Below are 27,602 nucleotides of genomic sequence, written 5' to 3'. Positions count from 1 at the left end.
TCAATTTACCCAGTTTTCTTTCTTTACACTTCAGCTAAAATTAGATTGGAAGAAACTTAAAATTTACTTGACTTTTGAATAAGAAGGAAGTCTTTAGAGAGAAACAGGAATGAGGTTAAACAACTCCAGTCTGTGCGATAGACCCTCATTGATTCCTGGAGGAAATTCAGTTTCATAAAGCAGTTTAAGTCTATAGTATTTCCTCAGCTAATGTGTAGAAGAAGCAAATACAAGTGGACCGTATACCTGGATGAGAATGAGAGAATTTTAAACCCTCCCAATGAGACTCAATAACCTGAAATCAAAAAGAATAAGTGCTGAGATTCAGACAGGGAAAAAGTATTTGCTTATATAATTAAAAAATGAAAATACATAATTGACAGTATTGTATACAATGTAAATTTAATTAATAAAATATCACTTTCCAGCTCACAATTCAAACTAGTCAAGCCGGCCGGAATCTCTGTGATATATACATTGTCACAGTCTCTATTCTTCTCAATTATTCCTAAATAGCACCCTTTGTTTGTTTACAATGCTAAATCTCTATAATTTTAAACAGGTCAATGAGAACTGAAATTCTACCTGAGCCGGGCTATTCATATTCTACCACATGTGGGTTTTCATGATCAAATGGGTTTTCTTTTAATATCTCCCATTTACACCAGGATTTAAACGACTCTGAAAAGCACGCAGGCTGGAGTTTTTCATCAGAAGTAGGAATGCTTCTCAACGAAACCAGAAATAACATTTTACATAACTTGTCAAGGACTTGTTGAATATCTGTGAAGTGAGCCAGGGTTTTAGGGAGGGACACGGGTGATGAAGATAGATTGAGTCCTTGATGATCCCTTTCTGTACTTCTCCACAGGTAAGTGGTGTTAACGAGACCACAAAACAGGAACAATCTGTGTTCATGCACCTGTCTCTGCAGATTGTTGTCACTACCTGAGTTGCAAATGGCAGGTAAATTCAGAATACGTTACTTTTAATTTCGGCTGAACTACGGTAGGTTTTATTTTGATATAATAATGAAACTGAACTGATGCAAGGTAAATAACCATTTTTATTTTTTTTTTTAATCTAAAATAACATTCCAAAAGTGTATAATTACTTATACAGTAGATACGTATATCAGATTTTAATACAATAGTTCGTATTTAAAATAGAAAGTGTACAAAACAAGTGACAGTTCCAAAATATTTTAAAGGATATTTTATCGGTAAGCACTTAATTACTATAAGGACCCATTAAAGTTCTGAGGTCCATAAAATCTATGCATTGCATGAGTGACTTTCTTCCAGTTTTGATAAATTAACAGTAAAAATAATATTCTTCATGGGTTTATTGAATCAGCTAAAAAAGAGCAGTGATGGTTGTTTTTTTTTTCTAAAAACTTGCTAATGAGGAAATATAAATCAAATTTATGCTGTTTCAAATTTTTTTCCATCATAACCTAATGATCATAGTGTTTATCGATCAAAGTTTTTTAATCTATTGGCATCTCAATGAAGGGAATTTTAAATCTAATTATTTCCCAATGGAGAGGTATTTATACCTGAAAATCAAATCAAAACATTATTTTCTTTAATGCCTGAATTCTACCAACGTGTTCCTTTACTGTGACTGTGTATTTCAATTTAGGATTGCTGGTTTTTTTTATGTATGTTGGATTGCTGTAACAGTATTTTTATGTATCCGATATGTTGGATTGCGGGTATTTTTACATATGTCAAATTGCTGGTATTTTCAGGTATGTCCGGCCTTATGACTCAGAGAGTGGATGAACTATTTGCAGCCCTGCTGCAAAATGCGCCGGTAACAACTACCGTGATTCGAGAGGCGAAGCAAGAGTATGACAGATTACGGGTAAGTTCGTTATGACGGCAATACATTATCCAGCCAGATCCTAGCCACTCTCCTCTGTCTGTAAAACAGGGATGTTAATTGTGCATTAGGTAAACATGGAAATTAGATTAAAAGGTAAGCAGCATGATTCTCCTTAGGCACGGTGGAAAAGAAATCAATTTTATGAGTTGTTATGGATTAAAAGATTTAAAGTGCTATGGAAAACCAAACATTTTTGTCTTCTGTGGTGGATCTTAAGAAAATCAATACACAGAAACGCGGGTATCCAGATAACTGACAGTCTTTATTGATTCAGATATCTCTGACAGTCAACACAGAATACCTGTATGTAGATCACACAGATGCAACCAAAAGGGGCACCTGTTATCTTTTTTAGTAAAGCAATCAATGCAAGCAGCAGAAATTAATAAAATTGCATAATATATGTAATGTTTTCTCCTTTTAACTATGCAAGCCAATTTTGTCTTCCCTGAATTTGGGTTTCTTTTGTAAGAGAAAATTAAAATTTCGAAAATATATTGTGCATATACTGTATGAGGTATATTCAAAATTTCTAAATATATTGCTTATACTGTAAAAGGTCAAAATTGCTTTAGAATTTAGGATGAAAAATTCAAAATTTTGATATACACATTGTTTGTGACAATCTTCCCCTGTAAAAGGCATAAAATGGATCTTATAGTATAGTTTGCACAATGATATCCTTGTATGTACAGCTTTGGAATACTGGTAATTATAAGGGATTTTATTAAATACATGGACATCCTCCCTATTTGGTACAGCTAAGCTATATATACCAGGGAATTTTTTTTAATATAGCATGTAAACCAAATTTTATTTGCAGGTGAGAAATTTTTGCGTGGTTTGCATTGTCTTCCCAAATATATCTCGCCATGAACCATTCCTGATAGTTATAGGGTTTTATATCAACATGGATGTAGATAATTTGTTTTCACAAACTGGTTATTCCCAATTAATATCGAAATAAAGTTGTCACAAAAAAAATTGGTTTCACAGTACACTTGACATCCTCTCTAGTTTGTGGAATTTTTCTGTAACAGGAAGTGGCTGTTTCGGGTGAGCGGCGCCTTACACCAGCTCAGATAACAAAATGTCCCCACTGTAACAAGGACATTCCCCATGAGAAACAAAACCAGGTCAGGTCTGAAAACGAGGTTACACAACTACGACAGGAACTTCAGCTCAAAATCAGCATGTGTCAAGACCTGGAGGAAAAGATACACAGAATGCAAGCCACGCAAAGGTAGGTCTCTCTCTCTCCCTCTCTCTCTCTCTCTCTCTCTTCATGAAATAAAGTTCCTACATTGTCTCTATATGAACTGTGGATTGTGATTCAGGGGGAGTAACTCCAGTCTGGGAGGGGACCCGGCCCTACAGGTGGCCGAGATGTATTCCAGGCTGTTCGCCGACCAATGGCTGCAAGCGTACGAGTTCATGGACAATAACCTGAACCAGAGGGAGGACAAAGTGCTTGACGTTCTCCAGAGAATTCTCAGGGTAACCATACATTTTACACTGGAGCATCTTTTTAAACAGCAACCTATTAATCATAGCTGCTAATAAACTACCCTATATCTGGGGGTTTTTTTTTCAAATGTCACAAAATTTGCAAAAATGGAGAAAATGTGTAACATAATTGATTTGCATTCTAATTAAAATTAGACTTGTAATTCCGCTCCTCTACGATATGCAATATAGCGTATCGTAGAGGAGCAAAATTACAAGTCTAATTTTTAATTAGATGGATTAATTTGCGTCAGTCATTTTTTGCGATTTCAAATGTTTCTTATACAAAATAATACAGTGTATTATTTTTGTGTATTGAATAATTGGCGATTTAAAAAAGATTGCGAAAAAGACAAAAAAATATATCATAGCAAAAATTACCAGATATACAGTACCGTATATTACAAGTGTCTCATTGGTATTAACTGCTGTTTCTGCACATGTGCACATAACAGTATACGTTTATATTACACGTTATATACAGTGCATGAACTGTGTTAGATTTCAAATGATTATAATATTAAGTTTTTCTTAATTGTTTCTTTAAAAGGCGGCATATGAATTTTGTAAAGACATTTCTGATGCACAAATGAAAAACATGGAGGGAGAAATATACTGTCCTTTATCAACAGTAAGTATACTCAGTAACGAGATATATTTATTTATGAAAGATAATAATCAATAAAATGATGAAACAGACTTGAATACACTCAATATATAAAAATCATTCATAGTGCAGTTAGATTTAACTTTGTATTTGAAAGTGTCTCTTCAGATTGTGCCAACCATTTTTAAAACATTCAATTCAGTTTCAAGTTGTTAATCTGGTACATATACCATGATATAATTCTTTTCATATTTATACATTTCTGTTATTATATAAACATTTCCGCTGGATTTACCGCTGCATTCATAAGGTACGGTAAACAGACCATTTCATGTCACTACATACATTTTACATATTGACTTTTTTTTTAATTACTGGTAATAGCTAAGGTATGTTATCTACAAGTTGAATGAAATATAGCAACTCACTGTTTTGTTTTGTTTAGTGGACAGAGGACAGACGACTGGAGTTTGCCGTCACACCGCGATCTAAAACCTCGTCTACCATCAGCGACCTGGCACGGCAGTATCGAGACATGGCGTCATCAGAGTGTGTGCCCATATTACAGGAGGTGGGTATCCATCACAACTGAAAGCTCAAACAGTGAATACTCAAATAATCTACAGAATCAAGTCCCAGTAGTTCTTAGAGATAAAAATTTGTTTAAAAAAAACTGTTAACCATCTTCCATTTGCAACTTTACCTTGTGATTTCCCAATGATGAACTGCTTAGCAGCAACTTTTTTTCATCATTGAGCTTATTTTAATAATTTTAACATATCACCATACATAAGATACATAATTGGTAATAAAGTATCTGGTGTTCATAGCAAGAAATATTTCTGGCAAACCTTGCAAAACTTTCTAGTAATCAAACAGAATTCACTTTTTTTACCTTATGACCTTTATGAGGGAGGTGAAAGAATTTGCCTTTTTTTTACCATTATCATTTTTTTATGTTTATATGTTTGTAAAGGAGGTTCTTGTATCTATTTTTGTTACCTTTCATGTTTTTTTTCCACCCTTAGACCTTTCTGAAGGAGGTGCTCCCCGAGTTCCTGGACCTCCACTACGTGGCTGAGCCTGCAGTGGTCCAGTACACGCGCAGGTGTGTGGAGGTCACATGGTACATGTGCATGCAATCCAAGCCCATGCACCTTGTTACCAAGGTTATAAGGAAATCAACCTTTGACACCAACCTCTTCAGCTACTACACTATCGCAGGAGACAAATTTGACTTTGTGGTGTGGCCAGCAGTTGTTCAAGGTGAAAATGAGAGAATCATTGCAAAAGGTGTTGCACAAGCAATGGACAATAACCGATCTCACTCCAGCCTGAAGACCTCCATCCAGTCGCAAAGAATGGAGAAGACTCCATCCACCCAGGACAATGCCTCAGCCAGGCAGGGGCCGGTCTCTCCCGCAGGGTCCCTCATCAACCAGGGCCTGAGGGGAACCCCCTGGGGGTCACAATACCTGGGCTCCAACAGAGGAACCCCTTCTGTGGACCTCCCCCCAACACCTACTGAGGACCCTCCCCCTTCAAGTTCACAGGGGGTCAAGAAAAAAACACCATCAAGAGTTAGTTTGATTGATAAAGACCCCACAGAGCCTGCAAAATCAAGGCAAGAGAAGGCCAGAACGACCCCCCTCAACCAGGACCCCCAGCCTAGTAAGAGTCGGAGGACATCAGTGGACAAACAAGGAGGATCAACAGAGGGGAACCCAAAGAGTCCCCAGGCTGTACCGGACAGCACCGTCCCCCAGTCTGTCAGGGGACCCACCCACAGGGACACCCGATACAGTCCACCCATGGAGACAGCCTCACTGACCACTGCCTGGAAGGAGTCCCGAGCCCAGCCAGTCAGCCGGCCCAGCAAGGCCTAGAGAAGGCCAAGCAAGGTGTAGCACACTCCTCCATGGACAAAAAACAATCAAGCTTATGGGGAAGACAAGAGAACAAGAATATGTGCGTGCATTTTTGCTCTTCTTAGCAACTTCTGGACATTGACAAATGTGAATAGACCATATTGTGTATTTGAGCACACTGTGAACAATTGGAGGAGTTCAGAGGGGGTATTCAATGATCATATTTGATATGGATTAAATTGATTAATGTCAGAATGAATTTAGGGGTTGTGATAATACTACAAGTTGATTTAATTTGATTGATGCAGTAGTTGCTATAAAGGAACTGGAAATGGTTTAATTTACATCCCTTACTTTTGTATTGTATGTACCCAATATGTTATAGTTTCAACACATAAAAATTAAATTTGTTAATCAAATACAAAGGGCATACTCTGGCCTTATTGAAAGTTGTTGTTGAAGTGCAACTTCTAATAACTTCATGTACGGTATTAATAGGATCACTAGCCACAAATTTACGTATCCCTGAAACTGTGATATTTACTTATTCCACAAAAATTCATGCCCATGAATATTCATGAGACCAGAGCACCAGTACATGTGATGTTCAGTTGAACTGCATGCAAGGTACAGCTGCTGTGTTGACCAATCCACTTTAAACTATACATTTATGCATTTGTTTCATCAGTATTATATCATGTTGTTTTTCATACATTAAATTTTTTATCATTTTGAAGTTTTTTTAATATATATTGTGCATAAAGGACTATGTGTGGTATGTTCAAATATCTGCCCCTGATTTCAACCAATTTTTAGATAGTATCGTATAAAAACCAAATCTTCATAAATCATTGTACAGGGCATGCCTATCACTTTAATCTTGATTTTAGTCACCATTGCTCATTCGCTGTTTATCTATGATGTCACCAAAATGACCTTATTCCCGCAAATTTGCAAACAAATGAAAATATTCTCATTTTTGCATTATATTTTGCATTCGGAAGTATAGAGTGCAGGCCTGCTCAAGTACGATTTTAACATATGTTTTTCTTCAGATAGTTATACTCATTATACTAAAAAATGGTACTTGAGCAAGCCTGCGCTCGATGTTTCCCAGTCAAAAAACCATCGGAAAACACTCATATTTTGCTAGAAAACATCAATTTATCAAAATTAGGCAATCTTCATCATTCATGACGTCATTCCTCCATTATGACGTCACTGTGGTGATAACCTTTTACACCCTTACTTTCAATATGATTTTAACTATTTTTCACTTTATTTTTAGAGCTCTTTATAAGACTTTGATTTTTGGGGGCAAAAAATGCATAAAACTGCATATAGTCTTTAGAGGTGAAAATTCAGATTTGAGGCGGAGAATTTAAAAGAGGAAGTTGATGAAAATGGAGCCTGAAGTAGCTCCCTGAGGGGCTCAGAATAGCACGAGTATGGTAACCAGCATGGATAAAACACAAAAGCATTACCCTAATTCAACACAAGCTTTTATATGTTGAAAATCAGCATTTCATCTTTCATTAAGCCTCAAAATTAAGTAACAAAAGGACCTGAGCATGCAAGTGCTGAGAAATATTAAGTTAGTGAAAAATCAATACATAAGAGTCAAATGCAGACCCCATTTGCACCAGAAACTTCATAATTAAGAAATCTGAGAATTGTTCCCAGGAAGTTTTTTTTTCAAGTTGAATTAAATTTAAGACGATCTTTCCTCTCCCTCATTCATAATAAAAAAAATCAGCACCCTGTGTGGTAGTCCAATAAATATTTCTTTTAAATATGATTTGATATCAGATTTGTGTGGGTGCTGAAAAATACGCCATTCTTGAATGACCAATTACATTTAATTCATTAGAGAAAAATGCCCTGTTTTTCAACAGCATATTTTCCCATAAATTACATAAGTCATTAGCCCTTGCACAAGATGCTCATCTTTCACGCATTCTGGGCCAAAGTTTATACGATCGATTTACCCTGTTAGAACTTATTGAAGCTCGTCCCTTTCATCCAAGCAATCCTTATTCCATCCATTCAAATCTTTCCTTACTCTGGGCATGATTATTGTCATAACAGAATTAAACACACATAAATATTTAAAAGTTTTAATTGTAACAACCTTTAAAATGCATCGGCAAATGATACAATGATAATACAAAACAAGAGACATGTGTCTTGCTAAACAGCTCACATGATGCAAACAGAAAGAAAAGGTCTTTATAACATCGGTTGCAAGAAAATTTAATTCACCCATCAAACAGAGGTCTTGGAACTTTTTTCTAAATGAAGGTCACACTGTACATTAGGGATCAGGGATTTGGCTATTCTCAGGGTTTTGTGTTGTTCAAGAATACCTATATACAAAACACTTGTCACGTTAAGAAATGCATCAACGAGTCATACCTTTTGACGATGTAATGTCACTTGTAGATTTCCCTGTACTGATTGGGACAATGATGATTAATATGAAATTTAAATGCCATGTATAGTGTATAGACATACATATAATAATTCTATCTGATCTGTAGCCTATTTCTGCCTCAATATGTGCTTTATTTCTTTGACACTGTGATATATGGACAAAACCCCCACCATATTGCGGAGCTACAATAGAACAGGACTCTGACAGAATTCTAGACTACAATTACGGCCCAGTTCTCAATAAATAATCAAAATGCATAAAAACATGAAATTAATCCACACCCATGATAATGAAATATCACCAGCAGAAGATTGTTGTCTTCAATTGATATTCCTTTTCTTATTTATCAATCAAAGCTACAAATCAACTTACAATTAAATACAAAGGCAAGCTATTGTTTGGTAAGGTGTATACAAAGATGGAGACAGAGTGGTTTCTCTTTTTTGGTTGGGTATAATTAGGGCAAGGCAGGAAGAGAAAATAAGACCAAGTTCTTTCTGTACAATTTTTAAACAGTAAATACCGGTACAGTTCCTGTTTGCATAAGGTCCAATGTTCTGGGTAATTAAATTGGTTTGGTTAATTTCTTAGCTAAGTTAGATAACTCCTGTTAACATGGAAATTAATTTTTAAAGTGTGTGTGTAGGGGGGGGGGGGGGGGGGGTGAGTTTTACTTAATACACGACCAAAAAGTATGGCATGAATAATATGAATAATCACCTCCAACTCTCCTGTGCATAACAGTTTGGACCAATCTGCCACTAGCCAAAGCATCACCGATTTACATGTATTTTTTTCCCCTATATAATGAATTCCCCAGATTAACAGTCCATGAAGCCATCCCCATTTACTCTAAATAAAACCAGCAAACAGTCAGCTCTAAGCAGAGATATTTAGTTCCAAGAACAAAACAAGATATATCGACATTTCACATAAAAACGCTGTAAAAAAAAATAACGTTCATGGACAGTTTTAATCTTTAACCAATATATTGTATTGAAGTGTAATATTTTCAACTCTTGGACTACATCACATGATGTCAATAGAAGTTCACTCATCATTCAGTGTTTGGTGTCTATGATTGCCACTGTCTGCCACAAGGTCCTACATCCTCGACACTGTCCTTGACTTACAGTAGCGTTCGATCACATGGCGCTAGAGATGCGAGACGTCTGGAACACCACCTCCTCCTGGTAGTCTTTGATGACCCGCTGTGCCTGGCGGATGTATTGCTGTTGTTTGTAGTAGATCTTGATGGCTCCTTTGAATGCGATGAAGGCAATTCCTCCCTACAGAAAGTTTCAGACTTTTAAAATATCTGAAGTTTGAACCAGGTATAAAATATCTAACCAATTGAAAGTACCTCTACCCCCAGAATTGGCAAAAATACTGCATAACGGGTTTTTTCTGTGGCTCAAAGTTTTTGCGTTCAGACCCTAAAGGTATCAAATTATATTCTGCGTTTCCAATTTCTGCAATTACATTAGACCGCAAAAAATAAACAAAACAAGAGATGTTTGCGAAACACTTATGCCCCCCCCCCCTCCCCTTCCTTGGAAACATCCACGAAGAAAATGAAAGGAAACTGCAACTGGAATTGTTCTAAGTCAAAGGGGCATAACTCTGTCAAAAATTGCTCGAACATACCAAAAATGGAACTTGACCTAGAAATTATTATAACAAATGTGTATACCACATTTCATTTCAATATGTGCAACCTCTGCGAAGAAAATAAATAGAAACTGCAAATGAGTGGAATTTTACTAAGACTAAGTCCAAGGGGCATAACTCTGTCGAAAATTGCTTGATCTTACCCAAAATCGAACTTAACCTAGATATTATCATGATAAATTTGTATACCAAATTTCATTTCAATATGTTTTGCCTCTAAAATATCTATATCATTTTTTTATGGTTTTATTCATTCAATATTGACTATACTAAAGGCTTGCTGCAGTTTTTTTAAACTGCTTTCAACTCTTTTATATACTTAGATCATTTTCTAATATACCAGTAAATAAGATTTTAAAAAACTAGGTCACTTATGAATATAACTAGTACAAGAGTTAGACACAGATTTTATTTCTTTATAAATCTACCGTGTTTTTCCTTACCGTAATTGACTTTAACTACTTTGTGGTTCAATTCATCAGCAATCATAAACAAGAAATTGCTCTTTGGTGACAAGAAAATACTTTAAGTGCCCATTGGAAATACATCCTGTTCTCAATCTAATTCTGAATTGATACTGTTCAATTTTTTTTGTAAATGCTCATTCATGTGAGTTCACATGAGTATGAACAACATTTCATGGTCTACAGAATGTCATGGTTTATGTTATAGGAAAATCCTTAACAATGTATGTTTGGTACATGTATTGCTAACTCTCAAAAAAATGAAGAGCAGTAAAAAACAGTCTCCACATACACATTTTGAAAAATTCACACTAACATCTAAGTTAATTACTGTTACGGTAGTTTCTTATTTAACGTGAGTACATGTACTTAATTCCATGTTTCTGCTGTTTTGCATCAAATCGTGAGAATATAAAATCATGAGCGCCAATTTTTTGTTATTATTCATACAGTTCAAAGCTGTCTGAAATATAATAGCGAGATTTTAAAATCTGCAAGGGTTGCTTCTCGCAATTTTACGCAAATAATATTATTTCCTCACGGTAAAAAATGAATCTACAGTACAATGAATTGTGTTTAAAAAGAATCAAAATTGCTCATCTTAAGTGCTGTTCTATAACCATATTTAACCATATCTGACCATATCTAACTGTTGGGAGCAGATACCATACACCAACTTCTTTATGAGAGCACCATCATCACAAGTAATTTTTGCCATTAACCAGTCGTCAAATGTCACAGGTATTTACTTTCCAGAAAATCTACACATTTATCATGAAAATTACTGGTAGTTGCATCGAACCAATTCATCTTCAATAAATCACAAAATAACGCCATCGTGAATACAGAGTGGGTATCTTGTCAGAGAGGATTTATATATTTGGCAGTGCCTGCTATCCCATTCGTTTATGTGATGCATTATAAATTATTATTTAAACTAAATTAATTCACGAGTACCGGTAAAAGTTGGTTAACAGTATGTGAATAACAAGGAACTCCTACCATCATGGACCGCTGGATATTGGAGCCCACAGATCGGAACAGAAGATTTCCACACATGACTGCACAGCTGGGTAGAACCACAGCGCCGCAGACGATCCTGGTGGCTGACACAGGGTCGACCATGCGTGTCGTGTCTGCCGGTAACCTTGGTAATGCTGACTGGTCTACAAGGAATGAAAAAGACATCATTATTACCACTTCATTTGTTTATCTAAGTAAAAAAAATTCTGTCTTCATTGAATACATAGATCAGAAGACACAAAGTTTATGCAAGATCATAGACAGTAGGCATTAAAAAAAATCAAAAAGATGATTAATTAGATCTACACTGAGATGGTTCTATGTTGAGATGGATCTATTTGAGATTGATCTATGTCGAGATGGATCTATTTGAGATTGATCTATGTTGAGATAGATCTATAATGAGATAGATCTATTTTGAGATCGATCTATGTTGAGATATATCTATGTTGAGATGAATCTATGTTTAGATGGATTTATCTATGTTGAGATGGATCTATTTGAGATAGATCTATGTTGAGATAGATCTATGTTGAGATAGATCTATGTTGAGATGGATCTATTCGAAATAGATCTATGTTGAGATGGATCTAACATGAAATGGATCTATAATAAGATGGATCTATAATGAGATTGATTTATGTTGAGATGGATCTATGTTGAGATGGATTTATAATGAGATTGATCTATGTTGAGATGGATCTATAATGAGATTGATCTATCATGAGATGGATCTATAATAAGATGGATCTATAATGAGATGGTTCTATGTTGAGATAGCTCTTAAATGAAATTGATCTATGTTGAGATGGATCTATAAGGAGATTGATCTATCATGAGATGGATCTTTGTTGAGATGGTTCTATAATGAGATAGATCTATGTTGAGATAGATCTATGTTGAGATTGATCTGTGTTTAGATAGAACTATGTTGAGATGGATATATGTTGAGATGGATCAATGTTTAGATGGATCTATTTGAGATAGATATATGTTGAGATGTATCTATAATGAGATTGATCTATGTTGAGATGGATCTATCATGAGATTGATCTATGTTGAGATGGATCTATAATGAGATTGATTTATGTTGAGATAAATCTATGTTGAGATGGATCTATAATGAGATGGATCTTTGTTGAGAAGGATCTATAATGAGATTGATCTATGTTGAGATAGACCTATAATGAAATGGATCTATGTTGAGATGGATCTATGTTGAGATTGATCTATAATGAGATGGGTCTATTTGAGATAGATCTATGTTGAGATGGATCTATAATGAAATGGATCTATGTTGAGATGGATCTTTAATGAGATAGATCTATGTTGAGATAGATCTATAATGAGATTAATCTGTGTTGAGATAGATCTCTTTTGAGATGGATCTTTCATGAGATTGATCTATGTTGAGATGGATCTATAATAATATTGATCTGTGTTGAGATAGATCTATGTTGAGATGGATCTATAATGAGATAGATCTATAATGAGATTGATCTTAAATGAGATGGATCTATAATGAGATGGATCCATAATGAGATGGATCTTTGTTGAGATGTATCTATAATGAGATAGATCTATGTTGAGATGGATCTATAATGAGATAGATCTATGTTGAGATGGATCTTTGTTGAGATAGATCTATGTTGAGATGGATCTATGTGACACACCGACACACAGACATCCAGAAACACAAGGGAAAAACAGTATACCCTCTCTCCATATGAGCAGGGGTTTAATAAGTAGACACATAGTTAAATCAGTTAATACTGGATAAGCAGACATCTGCGTTTTGATAGACCTTGATATAGATAACTAGACATTGAGTACAGACCACAGTTGATGAGTTTTGTGAAGACTCCAAGACATTGAGATAGGTGATTAAACATTGGGATGAATATGTGGACATTGAGTTAGATCAGTAGACATTACATATGATGAGTACATACCACAGTTGATGAGTTTGGTGAGGAATCGTGGGGCATGTCTCCTCCACAGCCTGAGGACCACATCCTCCCACTGAATCATCCTCCCAAGGACCAGGAGGACCGGGATGAGGGGCATACTGATCAGCAACAGCAGCTTGTTCTCCACCTCTTCCATAAAAGTGTAACCCTCGTCCGTGCCCATCACCTGTAATCATAATCAGGTATTAAAGAGACGATGCCTCTACCTACCACCTGTATAATACATACTTAAAATCAGATTGCTTTTATATGTATCATATTAGACATGAAAATTAAAAGAGAAGTGAACAAAGTACCTGCAAGGCTCTTCCTTACCTGTAGGACTACAATAAATCCGTAGGTAAAGGCCGTCCAATACACTCCCCCACAGAACAGCAGGCCCATTCCAAACGGACATGCGTGTTGGATCATTTTATCTACTGAGTCCACTACTTTCAAAATTGGACCTACAAAACATCTTGTTACATTTAACACTGATAATTTGATTGTTACTGCTGTTTGGTAAAATACTGTAAAGCCTCAAACTCTCTGCTGTATTTGTAAACTGTGAGGAGGGTGATGCCTTACCAAACTCTGGGAACACAATGATGTAGCGGGTCCCACACTGGGGGCAGCACACCTCCGCTGAGCTGTTCCCTTTCTGTTTTTCGTCCACCCATCTCTGGAGACAGGTCTGGTGGACCCACTTGGTGGTGCCTCGACATCGGCAAGGCTTGACCCACTTAGCCTCATAGTCATCCTCCACTGTTGCAAAGCAAACCCAGCAACACTTCCTGTAAAAAGAAATAATATGAGAGACCACTGGAAGATAAAACTTACTTGGTTTTAATTTTACCTCAGTCTACTGATCCAGACATGATGCAGTAGTGTCATAGTAATAAATCTATTTAAAAGAAGGCTTTGCCTGCTGCCGAAACCATTCATGCAAATATATATTTGCGCAATAAAGTATGTTCAAATCAAATCAAGTCTACCTAAAACACCCATACATCTGCATTAAAGTAGTATAAACATGGATATTATAATGAGGAAAATCTACTTCTCTATGTATTGATTATCATTAAGTCTATAACGTCCAAAAGGAATATAAAATCAGTAAATGAACGTTTTCATGTTAAGATGACAGCAAATGTTCAAAGTCTTTGCATAAAATTTCAAGATGCAAAAATCGTTTATTTGGCAGAACTAAATATAGCTAAAATTAAGTTCACAAGTTAGCAAGTTTCTGCTTCCACCACTTTTCTATAATCATGAATACCTTTGTGTGTAATCAAGTAAACCCAAACTGACTGTACCCAAACAGACTTGTAATCAAATGGTCCGGTCGTATCCAATACTCTTCGGTCCACTCGTACCCAAACATTTGATTACCACTTCACCAGTCAACGTGTATGCACGATAAAATAAAATGAGTTACAGTCAACTCATATTCAAACTGCCTCATACCCAAAGAGACTCATAATCAAATAGTCCAGCCGTGCCTAAAACTCTGTGGTCCACTCATACCCAAATATTTGATTACGACTTCACTAGTTGACTTGTACCCACAAACAATATGTTGATATCATCATGATAAGAAAATAAAATTGTGTTATTGTGTATAGTTAATACACCCCCTGTATGAAACAAGTGCATGTGTGGTGGAGGCAGAAACTTGGGACAGGGTGTACTGCAATAGTACCTGGTACATAATTATCTACCTTAACCAGTTAACAGCTACAAACTGAAAATATTAACAATATAAAACACGCACCGTTCTTCTTCAGATGAAAGACGACTGTAAGCCATTTTCTTGGACTAAACTTGTTCTTTTCATTAAGTTAAGAGGCTTCCATATTTCATCATTCAACCGGCTGCACTACAGTATATTTTTCTTTGCTCTTCGTTGAAAAACACCGGAAGTGAAAAGTGCACTATAATTGGAAGATCCGAACAGGCATATGTAGGATAATGTTACAACTTATTAATTTTATGTAAACATTCAGCTATTCTTGTGCACAGTTTAAGAATTTTAACCATTTTTTGGAAGGAGCAAACTTATCACTGGTTGTTTTCGCTGCTGCTGCTCTGAGATCCTGATCCCTGGAGCTTTGGAGTCATTGGTTGTTTATCATCACTTTGTGATTTATCATCTCTCCAATGAACTGGAATCAAGAAACAAAAAATAGACTGAACGAAAAAGTAGCACAAAATGTACAAGATGTGGGGTCACTCGTGAGACATGTAGTTAAAACATCTCGATCCAGTGAGGTAGGAACGCCCATTCGTCGTTAGAATTTCCTCTGTTAATTTTTGTTTTTCTGTTTTCCCTTTTGGGTATATTCATTTGTGTTATTCATGCATTGTTGTTATAGCTGTTGGCACAAGCTGCGAAGAATTTTTCATGTCAAGAGAATGTCATTCACAATTCATCAGAGGTACTCTCTCTCTCTCTCTCTCTCTCTCTCTCTCTCTCTCTCTCTCTCTCAATTTTCATTTTCTCTAAAAAAATAATTTTATTCTGGTTGTAACGCGTTTTCTGATTCAATGGCTAAAAAAATTATTTTATATTGTATAAAGAATGTTGCCTACGTCATAGTAAGACTAACTTCAAAAATGTATTAATCCGCCTGACGTTACGTTTGAATTTTGTACAATTTGATATCAATTTGATGGTCAAATGACTGTTTTTATCTACAATTAATAGCAAAAATAATTAAATTATAAGCAATGAATGTAATATTTTTTAGTTTTATAAAACTAAAAAATATTACATTCATTGCTTAAATAAAGAACATAGTTCTTGTCTGTATGTGTGGCATTGTGATTCAGGGGGAGTAACTCCAGTCTGGGAGGTGACCCAGCCTTGATTTGTCTAACGTTTATTATCTTTTAATTTGCAGTCATTAAAGAAGATGGTAACAATTAAAACTCAGCTGGAGTATCAGTAAGTTCAAACCTGATTTTTCTACTTAAAGAGGCATGTTCATGATTTTAATCAAAAGATCTATTATAATATGATATGAGTTAAATTTGCCCCCCCCCCCCCCAATAATCCCCATTTCTTTAAGTGTTTCTGGTACAATAAATGTTATGTTATATTTTAGAGTTGATGTAAAATATATTTTTCACCTGTTTATTTGATTTATTTGCACTCACTGGCAGTATATGACGTCAGAAGTAATGCTATTTTTATAATTCAATCAAAATCAGTAAAAAATTGACATTTTTCTAATCTTTTTATGAATGGATCGAAATATAGAGCGCATGCTTGAATAAGGAAAAATTTTTGTCACTTATTAGCCTTGGCTAGATACCTGGATTAAAATATTTTGTTTGTTCAAGCATGCGCTCTAAGTTTTCTGAAAGAAAAACTGCTTGAAAACAAGCTGTTTTATGCTAAAAATGCAAAAATGGCGGCATGGGCAGGAAAAGGTTGTCTTTACAATGTCATATTTCTAAATTGTGGGCAGTTGAATCAAAATGAACATTATGTAAAAACTCACATATATATATATATATATATATATATATATATATATATATATATATATATATATATATATATATATATATATATATATATATATATATATATATATATATATATATATCTGTACAAAGAAAACAAAGAATTACAATAAAATGATGATGTTCATTTTAGGGGGCCATTTTAGGCCCAAATCATTTTTATAGTCCTTTACTCTTCAAATTTTATATTTACAATGTTTTAGTGAGGTATTTCTAAAATTTTAGCATCAGTTGTCAAGTTATTCCAAGCATTTGACACCCAGGGATCTTAAAATTGTAAAATCCCATTTTTTATGTATGGGACTATGACCCCCCTCCCCCCACACATACACACACCTGAACATCTAGTTTCTTTTTATGTATATACTGTAAGTAAATACAATATATAAAAGAGTATGATCCAGTAATGTATTTTCTTTTCTTCAGAGAATCTGCAATAGAGAGAAGGTAATATCCATTTTATGATCCATTGTTTTCATCAATCACTATGTTTGTTCAACCTATGATATTCCCACTCTCAATATACAGATTTATATCGTGATACTTGATCCTTAACGACAGTGTTTCAAGTGCATACTGTATATGTTTTATTTTTGCCCCTTTCACCCTCGTTGTTGAATTTAAAACAATTTTTAAATAATTGTGTTCATTAGAGAAAAAGTATCTATTTCTAACAGCGCACAGGTGATTTCAAGATGGGACGAAACCGTTTTGCAAGTGTAGAGGTGCGAAAATAACATGGGGTGAAAATAACACTGTACAGTGTGTTGGGTCTCTTAAAAATTAGTTTATAGTAATCATATTTTTTAAAGAGAGACCATTAATTTTTCATACCAATTTTATGGTAATTGTTACGTGTTCCTGTTACAGCATGAGCACTCTGTCAGACATACAAGAACAGCTGAATTCCATCAACAGATGACGACCGCTTCTCATTAGTCTGACTTGGACAGAAGGATCTACTCTTAAAGACAAAATGATGTACAAGTGTTCACACACCCATGGCACCTTCATGAAGAGGACCTGTTTTCATTGTTATTGAATCATTCAGATCTTACACAGACTATGAACTGAAGCTGAAGATTCATTGTCCATTAGAATTGTTGTAATATATCACATGTGTGTTTATTAAAGTTTTCCAATATTGTTATATGTAATCTTACTTGTTGTGTAGTTTTGACTGGACTTATTGATAAGTTCACAGATGTATGGTATGTGTGATAGTGTGAATATAGGCTCAATACTGCCATATTCCTACTAGCACTAGCTAGTGGGTTACCGGTAACTCTTTGGCACAGTCGGTAGAGCGTTGGTTTTTAAACTGAAGGGTCCAGAGTTCGAGCCTACTTGTGATCATTCCTCCTCTTCTGTTACATTGGTGCCAAATGTGGGTAGATTGAAGAGTCTCATGTGGTTTACTAGGGAGATAAAAATCTCAAAAGAAAACGGGGAAGAATGCAAATGACTACTGTCATATAGAGGGTATATTTTGTTTTATGCTTTTAATAATTCAATGGAGATCAATGAATGAAAACAAAAACACTTTTTCCTATTATTTTTTATTATTAATTCTTAAAGATTCTTAAAAGAATTAACAACAGTATTCAACTGTGTATACAATATATTAAATATTTGAAGAATATGAACATAGAAAATTAAATATCTATAGTATAGTAAATGGAAACCACATGACATTAAAGAAAAACATATTACATGGAGCACAGAATAAAAAGAATTAAACACTGATATGACTTGTCACATTGATGGAGGATGAGGATTATGGAGGATTTAACAGCAGTAGTTGACACAAACACAATGTGCCCTTCTAATAAATAAAAACATCATTACAGGTAAATGTCATATGGACCGCCAGAAAAAAACAAACAACAAATTAACAAAATGTTCAAAATATAATACTAGGAAAAAATTGGCCTTCTTCACGTCCTCCCCAAACAAACTCCTCTAGTTTGGTGCAATGAAAAGTCATCTTTCACAAATAATTTCAAAAAACATTGATAAATATAGAGTAAAGGCTTTGAATTTCATGGATTACCATGATTATGGCTCTCCTTTGTATGATGCCAAGTCATTGAGTCCCAGTCGGGATAATTAAAATAAATATATTTATTAAAATTTCTTCAAATAACAAGTTTACTCATGATAAGCAATGAAAAAAACAAGGTATAGGGTGCATGTACAATACTACATGTAGTATGGTATGTACAATGTATATATTAATATAATTTTTATATATTTTAAAAAATTGCAATTAAATGATGGAAACACAATTAAGACTTGTAAAGTGAACACTAATGTATCGCATGAATCAGTGAAACTATGTGACATGGATTTCAGTTGAACAAATAAATGTATCCCCTTCCCCTTTTAAAAAAAAAAGATTGTACAAAGTATCTGAAGCAGAACTATCTCTTGGTAACATTAAAACAGATGTCAAATGATTTCAAGATTATTTACACAGCTTGCCCAATTTTACCATACATAGAATATGATGAATTATTATACCCTTTTAAATACATGAAGTGCATATGATTGCCAAGATCTGTTCCAAGCTTCAATACGTTTGCTGAATTACAAATATCCTAAACAGTAAACGGATATTATATACAGTTATACTGTAAAAATGTAATGGTTATATAACTTGTGTACAATGAAGAGATGACCATTATTTGTGTTTGTAATGTGCGTAAAGAAAGTACTAAAAGCATGTTGTTTGGTTAAATGCTAATGTAAAGCAAAGAGATTCAATGATTACTTTAAACCAGCATACTCCTTCCCAAAAAATAGAGCTCAATGTCCTCCAGGGACTTTCCTTTTGTTTCTGGCAGGTACTTGGACACAAACATGACACCAAACAGGCAACACACACCAAAGATCCAAAATGTGCCCGCTTGGCCAAAAAGTTCTTGAAACGCAATGAATTCTTTGGTTATAAGGAATGCACAGAACCAGTTGGTGAATGTGGCAATACCACTCGCTGCACCTCTTGCTGGGGCGGGGAAAATTTCTGACATCACCAACATAGGGATGGGTCCCCAGCCCAAGGAAAACCCAATAATGTAGATGATGAGACTCGTAATGGCCAGCCAGCTGATGTTTGCATGAGTTCCAGAACTCATCCGATAGTAATAGTATCCAAATGTAGTGCACGTTAATGCCATGGTAGAGCCTGCGATGATAAGGAGTTTCTTCCTTCCCATTTTGTCCATCAAAAAGCAAGCTACTAGTGTGGCAATTACCTGAACTACGCCGATCACAACAGTAGCTAGTTCACTGTTTTTATATCCAGCACTTTGGAAAATTGACACGGTGTAAAACATAACTGCATTGATGCCACTAAATTGTTGGAAGAACATGATCATGACTGAAATAAACAATGGTCGAGAGAGTTCGGGTTTTCTAAACTCTGAATATGAAAACGATGATCCTGATTCTTGCATGAATCCTTCTTCAATATCGCGACATTCATCCTCGACATCTGTGTGCGGTCCTCGGAGGGCTGCCAAAGCCAGTAGGGCATCTTTTCGCCTGTTCTTTAGGATAAGGTATCGTGGTGTCTCAGGGATGCACACTAGTAGCAATAACGCCAGCACTGAAGACATGGCGCCAAAGAGTGCCAGCATTGACCAAGAACAGGCCATTCCCAACGCATAAGCTGCTACGATGCCAACTGTTATCGACAGCTGCATGCTTGCTCCAAGGAATCCCCGCAGCGTCTTTGTGGAAATCTCTGCGAGGTAGACAGGGCCTGCTACAGTAATCAGACCACTGGCAAATCCACACAAGGTTCTGCCAATGAGAAGACTCTTGATTCCGGAAGCAAACCCCGTCATCGTCCAACCAACAAAGAAAACAGATGCCGCTATCGCTAAGGTTCGTTTCCTTCCATATTTCTCGATCAAATTTCCTCCACAGGGACCACCGAAGATTGCACCTACCGTCATCAAGGCACCGAACCATCCTGTTAAACTTTTCCCATCCAAGAGCTTTTCTTTCTCGAGTTTGGGAATAGCTGGTGAGCTATAACCAATGGTGAATCCAAATGTGAGAGGACCAAGACTTGCACATAACGCTGTCAGCAGGAGCCGAGACGGGGAACCTTGAAATTTAGTTGACGTACGAAGCGGACTTTCAAGCGACGACATGATGACAACAAGATCAATCTGTGTCAATTTGACACTTGAAAAGGGACTATTATGTAAAACCAATTTTAAACACTGTAGCGACTAAGACAGAAAAACATAAATAAAACTCGTTCCGGATACTAAATATGTTCCAGTTCCGGGAGATTCCTGTGGTTCAGTCCACTGTCTATACGATGCTCCTGTACAGTCAGTCGTAGTTTTGTGGTAATTACTGATCATTATTTCCTTTTATTCGATGCCACGGTACATGCGTGTTGCATGTGGCTGCATGATTGAAAACAAATGCATTGTTCAATATGTCAATTTAGTGGTTCATGTGCTGCAATTTTACTATACATACACAGCATACAGGGACGATTTAAATACTATTATAAAGTACATATACGTCCTATACAATATACTTTGTGTATTCGTCCTATACTATATACTTAGTATATACGTCCTTGCTACAGATACAGGTCATTTATTTCTAATTCAAAGTCAAAAACAGACAAGTACATGACATATGATTACAAGAGAAAGACATGCCAATGAATAGTGTAAAAATTATTAAAGTACATAACAATTATAGAAATTTTGGAAATGTGCTTTTAATTAACTGAAATATTTTTTTTCTTTGGTAATCATATTTTTCACATGTAATCAAAAAATGATTTCATCATCTACATGTATTCTGTTAAAATTACATTTATAACCAGAGACTTGAATAACAAATGTTATTCTTGTCTCTGCTATTACATAATCGATCATCTCTAGGGATGTTGGTAAATCTTCCAACTTCACTTTGCAGCCTGTGACAGGAAATTCTTAAATTACATAGAGATTTCCTGTGATGGTAAGATAATGTTTTAAAAAAAAAATTTCTTTTTTAGATAAATGTTTTGAAATATGCCTTCGCATAAGAAAATAGTTCCAAAAAAGCGCCAGTCTCTACACGTATGGAAACAGAAGGAGACTAAGGAGAATTCAACCAGAAAAAGTGATGATGTTTCACAGAAAACACACTGCTTTCTATGCAATGAAGGTCTTATTGAAGTTCATCCTGTTGGAAACAGTGAGACAACTGTAATACATGGATGTAAAATTTGCCAGTTCCGATATTTAGGCATTAAAGATGGCGAGCTTGTGACTTTGTACTGTATCTACTGTTACCAGAACTTTAGCAATAGCAAAAACTTTCAGGAACATACAACGAAAGAACATTCTTGTTTTCTTAAAAATTCATCACCTGACAGTATACGACTAACCAGACAAAATTCATGTGCCAGTGATACAACAACAGTTCTCTCCGACACAGAGGTGCCATCGGAAGAAAGCTCACTAAAGAGAGACGACACGATCATACTGGAAGTGCTGGATGATAATGTTACAAAATCTGATCAAGTCTTGATCACTGGATCTTCATCCATGGAAAGGATACCTACTATTGATTTGCAAGCATTGTGTCAGAACATTATTGGATCCCAGAGGTCTTCAGTGGGTAAGCTTGCCAGTGATGATACCATTGACCGCATCCTCCCTGGGTTCAGCATGTCCCTCATCAACCTTCTACAAGATGATCAAGTATTGGTGCTCAATGATCCAAAGCAAGGAGCATCATTCCAGATTCGAAGAACCCCGAGCTTGTCCACTCCTACTGTTGACATCAACATAGTTCAAGAAACTCCCTCAAATTCGGAAAGCGAGAGTTCAAAGCAGAGAACATCAGAGGAACAAAATCAACCACCGAAGGAAAGTGTGGCCATGTCAAGACCAACGCGTAAAAGGCGATCTTGCGCCAAGGTAGAGGATGAAGCACAAAAGAAGAGGGGAAGACATGTTGAAAGGGAGATCCACAAATGCCCAGATTGTGACAAGACATTTAGTCGGCGATATAACTTAAAAATTCATCGTTATGTTCATTCTGAGCAAAAGAAATTGGAGTGCACCCAGTGTAAACAACAGTTTAAGCACGTCAGTTTACTCCGTAATCACATGCGGATAAAGCACGAAGGCGTAAAGCCTTATAAGTGTGATAAATGCGGCCAGGGCTTCATTCAGAACAACTACCTCCAGCGCCATATGTTGCTTCACACTTCTGAGGTTTGCAAATGTTGTAACAAGAAGTTTGAGACACGGAGGGAATTCAATGCCCATGTAAGAAAGGTCCATGTTCGCCCGGATTCCTCAAAATACTGTCAGGCGTGTGATGAAACCTTTGTTTCATTGCTCGAACTCTCAAGGCATTTGCTGGGGGTAACTGCAGATAGTTCAGAGTAAAATCATTGCACCTGGGGCTTATGATACCCATTAAATAACATACAATGTAGATCTGTTGATAGATAAGATTGTACATTTTTTACATGCATGTAACAATATGAAATTAGACCCCAAAATATGACTTAATAGCCAAATTAATATAGTCTAAGTACTTGTTCCTTTGATAACGATAAAATTGTGAAAAAGTATTACATATAGGTTGTTGCATACACTCACAACTGTTATATGGTCACAACTCTACTATCCTTATTTTTCATCTTGTTGGCATCTTTGCTAGCCAAGGGTTTCTGATTTGCACTGCTTCTCACAAACAAGTGGTACGGATCAGAAACCCTTGGCTTGCAAAGATGTCTTGGTGGATAATTTTTTAGAAATAGGTATGTATTGAAATAATTACTTTTGGCAAGTTCTTGAAGTTTGCCTTCTATCAGTATAAAAATATTTTTTAAAGCTAACCATTGAAAAATTAAAAAATTTTTGACATCAATCAAAATATGGATGAAAAAAATAAGAGATCAAGTCATCCCCCAGAAATTATCTCTGCAAAAAATTATTATGAAAAAGGGTGGAGGGTTATAGTAAGGAGCTTTGTATTTTCACCATTAGATTGGTCATTTGCAAAAGTCAATTTTATATGTTTACTTTTAATGACCCCTGTATTCTTTCCATGCCTTTGTACGGGATGGGAGAAATAATGACGGACCAGACTGGGATTCGAACCCTGAATCTCTGGTCAGGTGCTCTACTAAATGAGCTATCTGGCACGAGTATTCGAGCTGGTCTGACCATCACACCTTTATAACGTCAAATAACAAATTATTGCCAGAATTCATAGAGCAGCATAGAAAATAGTCTTATGATGTTATTTCCCTTTGAGGAGACAGAGATTTGATGCTTAATTTTTGTTGACAATAGTATGAACTGTTACTTAGTTTGTGTAAAGGTTTCTGGTACCATTTTATGGATTGATACCAAAACTTTACACATGGCATATTCTTGACTTGATCAAATCTTCCATCACATTTCCTAACATTGATTTTCATTAAAGAGAGCATAAACCTGTGTGATTTTGTTTTCATTCCACAATTTTTGTTACATAGAAAATTCGTTTCATGTTTCAGAGCATTTAAACGAGTCATTTTTAAACTTTTTTTAGCTCACCTGAACCGAAGGTTCAAGTGAGCTTTTCTGATCACCCGTTGTCCGTCGTCCGTCCGTCGGTCCGTCTGTCTGTCCGTCCGTCTGTAAACTTTTCACATTTTCAACTTCTTCTCAAAAACCACTGGGCCAAATTTAACCAAATTTGGTACAAAGCATCCTTATGGAAAGGGGATTATCAATTGTTAAAATAAAGGGCACAGCCCTTTTCAAAAGGGAGATAATTGCGAAACAGTGAGTATAGGGTGCATGTCTTTAAAAATCTTCTTCTCAAGAACCACTGCACCAGAAATGCCAATATTTACACAAAAGCTTGTATATATAGTGAAGATTCTAAATTGTAAAAATCGTGACCCTCGGACCTAAACTGGGGCCTTAGGCGGGGTTCAAAGTTTAACATAGAAATACAGTGAGTATAGGGTGCATGTCTTTAAAAATCTTCTTCTCAAGAACCACTGCACCAGAAATGCCAATATTTACACAAAAGCTTGTATGTATAATGAAGATTCTAAATTGTAAAAATCGTGACCTTCGGACCAAAACTGGGGCCCCAGGCAGGGATCAAAGTTTAACATAGAACTACATATGAAAAATGTTTAAAAATTTTCTTCTCAAGAACCACTTCACCAAAAATGCCAATACATACACAAAAGGTTGTATATATAGTGAAGATTGTAAAAATCGTGACCCCCGAACAAAAGTAGGGCCCCAGGAGGGGTTTAGATTTTAACATATATAGGAAAATGTTTTAAAATCTTCTCAAGAACCATCGTGCAACTGTTTGGGATATTACTATGCATACATGTACATCCTTAAATAATGTAGATTCAAAAAATTGTAACTCCCGGACAATTGATGGGCACCAAGAGGGGTTCAAAATTTAAACATTTTAAAAAACAAAGGAAAAGTTTAAAAATTTTCTTCTCAAGAACTACAATGTTTTAGTTAGTGGAATATCTATGCATGCATCCTTCGCTTATTTAGATTCCTAATTCGTAAAATCGTGACCCCCGGACCAATAATGGGGCCCCAAGATGGGGTCAAAGTTTATTATAGAAATATAAAGGTAACAGGTTAAAAAATCTTCTTCTCGAGAACTACAATGCTTCAATTTGTGAGATTACTATCATGCATACAACCTTGGATAATGAAGGTTCGACAGTTTTAAAATAGTGACCCCTAGACTAATACTAGGGACCCAAGATGGGTTTAAAGTTAAATGTAGAAGTACCGGTATATATGGAAAATGTTTAAAAATCTTCTTTTCGAGAACTACAATGCATCAATTTGTCAGATAACTACGTAAGCACCCTCAAATAGTGTAGATTCGAAATTATAAAAGCCGTGACCTCAATCTAATACTGGGGCCCCAAGAGGTGTTCAAAGTTTAGCATAGAAATATAGAGGGAAAATGTTGAAAAATCTTTTTCTAGGGAACTATAATGCTTCAGCTTGTGAGATAACTATGCAAGCATCCTTAAATAATGTAGATTCCAAATAATTAAAACTTTAGCACTGGACTAATACTGTGGCCCCAAAAGGGGTTCAAAGTTTAACATAGAAAGATATATTGAAAATGTTTTTAAAAAGTTCTTCTCGAGAACTATAATGCTACAGTTTGTGAGATTACTATGCAAGGATCCTCAAATTGTGTAAACTCTAATGTAGTGGAACCAAGAGTTATCTTTCTTAATGTTCTGTACAGTCTGAGAGTTATTCCTCTTGAAGTGGAACTCTTCTACGTTCAGTTTTTCAGGTTGTGTACGTGCGGTCCCACCGCAGTGCTACACATTTTCATTCCTATGTTACTATTTATGTTGTTCAAGCCAACCATAAACCTCGGACCATTACTGGGTCCCCAGAAAGGGGTTCAATGTTTAAAATAGAAAAAGCATATGCTACGAAATGTAATGTTACAAGGAACTGCTGTTCAGGTGAGCGATGTGGCCCATGGGCCTCTTGTTTTAAAACTCAGTGTTGATCTTATTTTATTTTGAATAGATGATCTCCAGTGAGTATATGTACATGGATATACCTGTAGAAATAGCTATAGTCTGTCCCAAGATATATATGAGGCACATTTTCTTAAATGGTACTATATCTCTGGGTTCAAATGATGTTCATTCAAAAGTATGAAAATTTCGAGAGAATCCCCAAGAGAAAAGATGTAAACATTCCCTATTATAAATGATTTAAATCTCTAGGTTTTCCTTTTTGTGAATTTTTCCGAGTGAAAAACTGTGTCAATGAAGCTATCTTGGAAATTTTCCCTTTCATCAATTTCAATTGCACTTCTCCCTCAGGTATGTGTACATCCAAATGTGCAGTATAAATATCTTGGGACAGACTTAGGAGGTGTCTCTCACTTAGTGTTGATTACTAGCATCATGGCTGCCCTGGTGAATTTGTCCAAAATAGTTCAATTAACCAATGCATAGATTTTTTTCTGATGAGTATACAATTTGTTCATGATACAGAGATGTGCAGCTTGTGTGGACATTTCACACATGAAAGTTTAGAAGGGTTTAGAATAGAATTGACATGTCTATTCAGCTCTCCGACTATTCATCAGCTCATACTGGAAATGCTACATTTAGCTTATACATTGTAATATGTGGTGGAAATTAAATTTTCAACTAGTTCTGACAGATCTGAACTAATGTTTCTTAAAGTGCCTTCATTCAGCAATGTTCTTGACTTGGCAGACACTAAACAGAATATTCAGCTAAATGCAATACTTGTACAGTGCTTCGCACAATGGTTGCATGTGAACTGAAGATGTATCCGAGTTGCAGGCAAAGGTCGTGTCTCCATCAAAATAGCACTCATTAACAAGAAGCCATAAATAAGGGTAAAAGTCCATTTTCGACAGTTCTATCAGATAGTTGAAACCAGTTTTTGCATTCACGCCAGCTTAAAGAAAATATGGCAATGGTACAACTGTTATACTTCAAAAGCCACTGTCTATGATCAGACCAATCCATTAAGTGCTGGTCCGATTCCCATCTTATGGTTTGGCAGGATCCTATACCCTGTTTACATCTTTTACATTACTACCAGGTATGTTATTGTGTTGTAT

The 27,602-nt window shown here is 35.7% G+C and overlaps 5 protein-coding genes across 9 annotated transcripts; 3 read left to right on the top strand and 2 right to left on the bottom strand.

Annotated features, from left to right (window-relative positions):
- Positions 1-547: 547 nt before the first annotated feature.
- On the top strand, positions 548-6,607 carry LOC128181563 (uncharacterized). 5 transcript variants are annotated; one of them, XM_052850008.1, is made up of 7 exons: positions 548-966; positions 1,754-1,873; positions 2,935-3,133; positions 3,228-3,387; positions 3,947-4,027; positions 4,449-4,574; positions 5,032-6,607. In XM_052850008.1, the coding sequence occupies exons 1-7, from the start codon at positions 960-962 to the stop codon at positions 5,887-5,889; spliced, it is 1,551 nt and encodes a 516-aa protein (XP_052705968.1). In that variant the 5' UTR covers positions 548-959; the 3' UTR covers positions 5,890-6,607. The 5 variants fall into 5 exon arrangements, with proteins under 5 accessions (XP_052705968.1, XP_052705967.1, XP_052705970.1 ...); XM_052850007.1 differs by having other exon boundaries at positions 552-966; positions 1,754-1,869; positions 2,931-3,133; XM_052850010.1 differs by having other exon boundaries at positions 553-871.
- Positions 6,608-7,974: 1,367 nt separating this feature from the next.
- On the bottom strand, positions 7,975-15,363 carry LOC128180214 (E3 ubiquitin-protein ligase MARCHF5-like). Its single transcript, XM_052848136.1, has 6 exons — positions 15,187-15,363; positions 14,001-14,206; positions 13,749-13,879; positions 13,416-13,599; positions 11,443-11,606; positions 7,975-9,594 (listed from the first exon to the last, which is right to left on the bottom strand). Exons 1-6 carry the CDS (start codon positions 15,219-15,221, stop codon positions 9,451-9,453), a joined length of 864 nt encoding a protein of 287 aa, XP_052704096.1. The 5' UTR covers positions 15,222-15,363; the 3' UTR covers positions 7,975-9,450.
- Positions 15,364-15,463: 100 nt separating this feature from the next.
- LOC128180216 (solute carrier family 2, facilitated glucose transporter member 8-like) lies at positions 15,464-21,199 on the bottom strand. The gene is made up of 2 exons (XM_052848139.1): positions 19,732-21,199; positions 15,464-15,577 (listed from the first exon to the last, which is right to left on the bottom strand). The coding sequence occupies exons 1-2, from the start codon at positions 21,104-21,106 to the stop codon at positions 15,474-15,476; spliced, it is 1,479 nt and encodes a 492-aa protein (XP_052704099.1). The 5' UTR covers positions 21,107-21,199; the 3' UTR covers positions 15,464-15,473.
- LOC128180215 (BLOC-1-related complex subunit 7-like) lies at positions 15,542-18,093 on the top strand. The gene is made up of 5 exons (XM_052848138.1): positions 15,542-15,683; positions 15,788-15,850; positions 16,316-16,359; positions 17,370-17,390; positions 17,814-18,093. The coding sequence occupies exons 1-5, from the start codon at positions 15,573-15,575 to the stop codon at positions 17,863-17,865; spliced, it is 291 nt and encodes a 96-aa protein (XP_052704098.1). The 5' UTR covers positions 15,542-15,572; the 3' UTR covers positions 17,866-18,093.
- LOC128180213 (zinc finger protein 136-like) lies at positions 21,181-24,429 on the top strand. Its single transcript, XM_052848135.1, has 2 exons — positions 21,181-21,310; positions 21,979-24,429. The coding sequence occupies exon 2, from the start codon at positions 21,995-21,997 to the stop codon at positions 23,363-23,365; it is 1,371 nt and encodes a 456-aa protein (XP_052704095.1). The 5' UTR covers positions 21,181-21,310; positions 21,979-21,994; the 3' UTR covers positions 23,366-24,429.
- Positions 24,430-27,602: the final 3,173 nt, after the last annotated feature.

Source organism: Crassostrea angulata, chromosome 4 (genome assembly GCF_025612915.1).
Source record: "Crassostrea angulata isolate pt1a10 chromosome 4, ASM2561291v2, whole genome shotgun sequence".
Lineage (NCBI taxonomy): Eukaryota > Metazoa > Mollusca > Bivalvia > Ostreida > Ostreidae > Magallana > Magallana angulata.
The sequence above is the reverse complement of the archived record's forward strand: the minus strand, read 5'-3'. Positions and strand labels throughout refer to the sequence as shown.